The 6,000-nt window shown below is 38.8% G+C and overlaps 1 protein-coding gene across 4 annotated transcripts in view; it reads left to right on the plus strand.

The window, feature by feature from the left end:
- The window catches only part of ACAP2 (ArfGAP with coiled-coil, ankyrin repeat and PH domains 2), a 52,876-nt gene extending 47,143 nt beyond the window's left edge, over nt 1–5,733 (plus strand). For all 4 annotated transcript variants that reach the window (XM_072344390.1, XM_072344392.1, XM_072344391.1 and 1 more), the window contains 3 exons: nt 18–128; nt 363–424; nt 4,820–5,733. In XM_072344390.1, the coding sequence (XP_072200491.1) occupies nt 18–128; nt 363–424; nt 4,820–4,923 (277 nt within the window). In that variant the 3' untranslated portion in view covers nt 4,924–5,733. The remainder of the gene's footprint in view (nt 1–17; nt 129–362; nt 425–4,819) is intronic.
- The last annotated feature ends 267 nt before the right edge of the window (nt 5,734–6,000 follow it).

Consider the following 6,000-nt stretch of genomic DNA (forward strand, 5'->3'; position numbering starts at 1 on the left):
ATTATATCTCTGAACAGGCAAGTGTGTTTATTCCTAAAACGAGGAGCAAACCAGCACGCTACTGATGAAGATGGGAAGGACCCACTGAGTATAGCTGTAGAGGCCGCCAATGCAGATATTGTAACGTTGTAAGTTTTGCGTTTCATTTCTAACTAGGTGTTTTTCATGCTGCTTCTATTTTATAATGAATAACATGTCAAAATTCCTACACATAAAAACAGGGAGGGTAAAATAAAACTTAGTGCACCGAACATATGTGACCTCGCTGTGAGGTTCGAGAGCATGCACTAGGTCTTTGAATGGCAGTCTTTTTTCGCTGCTTTAAAAGTGACGTTGTTCTTTTTCTGTTTCCCAAATCGCAGGTTGCGTTTAGCGAGGATGAATGAAGAAATGCGTGAATCAGAAGGGCTCTATGGACAGCCAGGTCAATACTCTACTAATAACCATACCGAGATGCAGTATAAGAAATGTATTCAGGAATTTATCAGTTTACAGCTAGATTCTTAGGGTCTGAAGAAAAATTAAGATAGCTTTGTACAATGTTTTTTTAAACAGTATATACACGTTAAAGCTTCATTCTGGTGCAGCTTTGTCAGGTTATTTAGGAGACCTAAAAGGAGAGTGTTTAAAGCACGTAGTGATGGTAGTTTGGTAGTACAGCTGTTACCAATCTTTTTTGCTGCTGGTTGTTTGGTTTTCTCCTACTGACATTTCTCTGAATCTGATGTACTGTTAGGATTTCTCTGACTCTGATGGGCAGCCTTGTAAGGCAGGTTGCTCAGAGACACCTGAGAGGTTCATCTTAGTGTAAGATACCATTCTCCTTTCTTTAGAATGGCTCTCTTCTTTTTTTCTTCATTTTTTTTTTAAAGAAAAAATATTATAAGCCAATGTAAAAATGTGCATCGAATACTTCAAAATATCTCCAGACGATTCTGAAAGTATTATTTCTTCCTTTTAAATCGTATTTTATTAGTTAATATCTTAAATGAGACAGTCACTCTTGATTATGTATTTTTGTATGCACGGTATCTCACCATTCAGTTTCTTGCAAAGTATCTGTATCACGCACTTGAGCCAACTCATACTGGAAAATAACAGTATTTAATGAGTATGTGCAACTTATCCTCAGGCATTCTGTCCCAGTTTATAGTATGTTCATATGACATTTATGCAAGCCATTTCCTCTGTTACGATATGCTTCCATAGGAACCTAATTTAATTTCATGCAAATACCAGTAATGAATGTATGGTTAATTGTCAGGTTATTCAAGGCAATCATAAAAATATGTTATCCCAGGCAGCAGTGAAAGAAAAAACTTTTTAAGGCTGAGTGCCAGGTGCTGTTGGCTCACTTCCCATCATATTTGTCATTGATTCATAAGGACTGTGTACTTTTGTGTCGTGCCAGTCTGGGGCTGGAATACACTCAATGGGCCGTATTGAGTGTCCAGTATCCCATATGGATGGTATCAAATGAATGGAACTTCCATATTTCACGAAGCTTCTCCTGAAGAATGGTTGTGTTTCAAATTGATCTTTAAACGAAATTCTTAGGAAATTCAGAGTAAAACAATGAAAGTATTGAAGCTCACTCAGACATTTATGTGCTCTCTCTGGAGGAGCAATAAATGAATTAGAAGTAACTCATAACAATTATGAACATGATATGGAAGAATCCTCCACCCAAAATGCAGCAGGTTACATATGTGAAAGAAAACAATCTTTTGCCTGTTTGCTCACATTGCATTTGAGTAAAGAAAACAAAAAGCTTGGTACATCTTTAATCAAAGATACCTGGGCCTTCTTAACAGTAGAATCTGAAGACTGCAGCTGATGCAATCTGGTCCAGATGTTTTTGTGTAGACAATCTCTGATAACTGTAAAGGGGCAAGATTAATCATGGAGAGTGGAGCTGGCACAAGGCATAAAGCTTGCCCCAAATCAGAGGGAGGGTGTTTTAACTGTTATAACTCTGACCATGAGCTGTACAGGGCAGTGTCCCAGCCAGAAGATCTGACTGTCTCTTTGGATACAGCAGTTCTTTACTTGCTGAAGTCTCCTAGAAAGCTGAACAAGTAATTGAGTGTTTTAATGTTAACGTCTGCTAGCCTGTTAGGATTGTGAAACTGTGCAAGTGTAAGCACAAAGCCCCTCTTTGCTGTTAGAATAGAGTAGTTCAGTTGGAAGGGACCTTCCAGATTCATCTAGTTCAGTCATTCTGATGAATGTTCCCCTCACTTGGCCATAGGCAAAGCAGGTCTTTTTCACTGCACAGACATACTTAAGTATCTGCGCTACGCTTATTTTAGAACTCCTCTTTTCCAAAATTGTGTTTCTAAAAGATGAGGACTTTTGAGACAATTGCACGTTTGCTGGGCGATATGTGAGGGTAAACATCGATGGAAGTTTGTCGTCACAACGAAGCAGACTGCATATTCCTCTGCTTCAGTAACGCAGTTGATAAGCAATTACTAACGTAGCCGATAGCGTCAGCATTTCTGATTTTAATATACCTGGCTGGTTTTAAGCTACTTAGGGAATGTCTGTGTTGCTTTGCAAGGTATAGCTGGTCTTCCAGAATAATATTCTTAAAGTGGGAACTGGCTGAAACAAGCTTGTTCCACAAGATGCTCATTTCTGGTGGTAGAAGCCATACGCACCATTGTACTGATTCTCGTATAATACTTGAGTGCTCATCTTCTGGTGCTGCAGTATGTCTGCTCTATTTGATATTAGAACTGCTACTCTTTCTTCCTATCTTTTCCTGAATGTATCATGTGTGCCTTTTAATTTATTCTGGTGTTAAATGGTAAAGCAGTGTTTCGGTATTTTTGTACATACAATCTGCACTTTAGTGAAAACATTGCTTGGAAAGAGAATTTCCAGAAATAAACTGTAAAGTAAGGTTTTAAAAGAATAAGGTTTACAGCATTAAATATTTTAATGCAGCATACAAACTAAAGGGGCACTTTATTTTACTCTATTTTTGTATGTAATATTTTTGTTATGTAATATAGTGAAAAACCAGAGCCACAACGTATCTTACTAAAATAGCTTTTTTTTTTCTTTCGAGTTTATTTAAGAGAACTAAATATGGCAACTTGAATTACAGTACTAGTTCACAAATGGAACCCGTGTCTGTATTAAAAGCCTCGTTTCTTGCATCCTACTAGTTTGATTCTGATTTGTGCTCCTCAAACCTAGTCTTGGGATGGATCTTGCAACTTCTTTCGTTCTGTGCTTATACTCCGCTGCAGGCAGTAAGCAGAAACTTGTCATAAAGTGTGTTGTGTGCCTGTTTCATCTCTAGAACGTACCTGAAACTAAACCTGAAAGCCAAGGGATTTCACTAGAATGCAAGCTTCCTAGCAGAGTAGTGTGGAATTTATTTGTCCTTTACAATCTGTGCAGAGTTGTCACTACACTTCTGTGTAACCCCACATACCGTGTGAAGTATTTGCAGAAGGTCAGTTATCGCTTCTGAAAGTGTTTTCGAATGAATGCAGCCTCATCACCAGTATCTGAAACTGGAATGGTTCTGGTATTGGAAACATGCATTAAGAAGATGGAAAAACAGAGCAGTGTAACTTCTCACACAAAAGAAATCCTTTTAAAGACTGTCCTTTTGAAAGCAGTGGTGGGATTGTGCTTCCTGTGCAGTCCTGCAGTTGTGGGGGAAAATGGGGGAAGGGGGAAAGGAGGGGCTGAGAATCACATTCAACCTATGTGACAGTAGATATTGTTAGGTTGATTTCTTTGTTGTATTATTAATCAAGCTGTCAGCAGGGAGCTGTAATGCTGGCATCTTGTCCCATGCAGTCATCTGCTTTGGGAGGACAGGAAAATCTGGATGGCTGAATATTTCCTGACTGGACCGAATGCTTTACACATTTAGTTCCCTTTGAACAATGGGGTGTGGTTAATGTTTTAAAATGAAACGAGAACTCAAGGCTCAGAATGTTGCAGTAGATGGAAAACAAACAAACAAATTCTTCTACCACTTAAAAATGGTAGAAGAATGACCTGGCAATGCCTCAAGGAGTAATTTCTCTTGAATGTCATTTTCCAGTTTGGAAAGAGAAGGGGAGACAGAGCGAGTGCAATTTGCTGCCCTCCCTTACTCTGCAATAGAGCCGTGCTTGTTGTCAGGTTGTTCTTAAATACACAAAGGGTCAAGATAAGAAACACGGGGAAAAATGTTTAAGGAAGGTATTGTTACTCTTAGAGATAAACCTAGAGGATATAATGGATGTCCAATGATGCAGTAAAAATCTATACTTGCTTAAATAGTACTTGAAAAGCTTTTATGACCAACAACTAATTACTTAGGATTGCTTTTTATTGCTTGCTGACTGTTTCTTTGGTGGGGAGCTCTGTCTGGTTGTTAGACTTCTGGCCTCTGTTTCCCAACAAAGCTTCACTTACGCCGTAACTCTAACTTCCTGAGGGGAGTCTTGGTTAGCAAGTCCTTTCAAAAATGACTTTTGTTCTTCAATAGCTAATAAACATCTTTTGTTTTACGTTGCTTTGAAATGCTTGCACTTTTCCTTTCTAACTCTGGACTTTCCTCTGTGCGGCTGCCTTTGAGGTACTATTTCAGGTATAGTTTGGCTTTGTTTCATTTGCTTCTACAGAACGTGCATGCAATTAAACAGTCTCTGAGTTCACATCAGCATCATTCCATCTACAAGCAGTCCTTACACCATCAATATATGTTCTTACAGTGATTGGTAGCATGGTAGGGCATTTGTGTAGTGATGAGCAATGTTTCAAACGTTTGTGATAATGAACCGTTTCCTTTCTTCTCTTCTTTTAGGAGATGAAATTTATCAGGACATTTTTCGTGACTTTTCTCAAATGGCATCAAATAATCCAGAGAAGCTAAACCGTTTCCAGCAGTCAGATTCCCAGAAGCCTTAAGTGTCAAGAAGGAAAAGAACCTGCTCCTCATAGTGCAAGTCGTCTTTACGTTAACAGAATGAGTTGTATGCGTTTTGTTAGTTTGGATAAAATGACCACTCTAAATGTAGCTGTAGATTGTGGTAGCTGGGGAATTGCATACAGGTTTTTATGTTGTACAGTACGTATACCTCAGCAGCTGAAATATATGTTTATTAAAACTAAAAAATAAAAAGGAATACCTGCTAGCTCAGTATAGAAGTAGTACCTGTTAGCAAGTACCACGTTCATCTGTGACTCGTGTGTGAAGTTAGCAGAGCACAGCTGTGTGTGTTGCAGATGGTGGCTGAGGGATCGGATCAGTTTTGCTCATCAGTATCCTCTGCTGTCACCTGTCTCACTATTGCCATAAAGATGCACCTCTGAAAACAAGGGACAACAAGGTCTAGGTTGCATTTTCTTGGACTGTTTGGAAGGGAAATCAGGTAATGACTTGCTGAATTGTCCTTCTGCCTGTGGGCCTGGAACTTACAGGATTCTCTTGTTCCTATGCTGACACTGGTTAGAGGCAGGCTGTTAATAACAAAGTATGAGAGCTTTTCTCTTTTTCAAGCTCTTTGGCAGTGGAAGCTTTAACACCAGGCTGGCCTTTATGCTGGTGACTGCAGGTCAGTCACAATAGGTGTATATCCCGAAGGACCAAATTTCTAAGAGTAGTTTATTTTCTTTTTTTATTTCCCTTTCTAAAATTAAGACTTGCTGTGAAGGAAGTAACTTTTAAATGAGCACTTGGAACCTTTCATGAGGAAAAATAAATGTAATCCTGCTGGACGTTATGTGAGTTTTGTCAGTATTTTGACATCTGGACGTGAAAATGGAGATGTTAAAGTAAAAAAGAATGGAAAGTTGAAGGTGTTTGTGCAGAACAGTCACGCAAAGGCTGTTTGTCACCTTTTATCTTTGCTGTTCTCACTGCTAGCCCTAAGCTGCGTATATAAAACTCCATATGGTAATACAGCCATCCTAAATTTAGGTCAGTCAAGCATGGTGTAATAATATTTCCAGATTTTATATTCATGGCTAAGCTAACATTTGCAG

The sequence above is a fragment of the Excalfactoria chinensis genome, chromosome 9, assembly GCF_039878825.1.
Source record: "Excalfactoria chinensis isolate bCotChi1 chromosome 9, bCotChi1.hap2, whole genome shotgun sequence".
Classification (NCBI taxonomy): Eukaryota; Metazoa; Chordata; class Aves; order Galliformes; family Phasianidae; genus Excalfactoria; species Excalfactoria chinensis.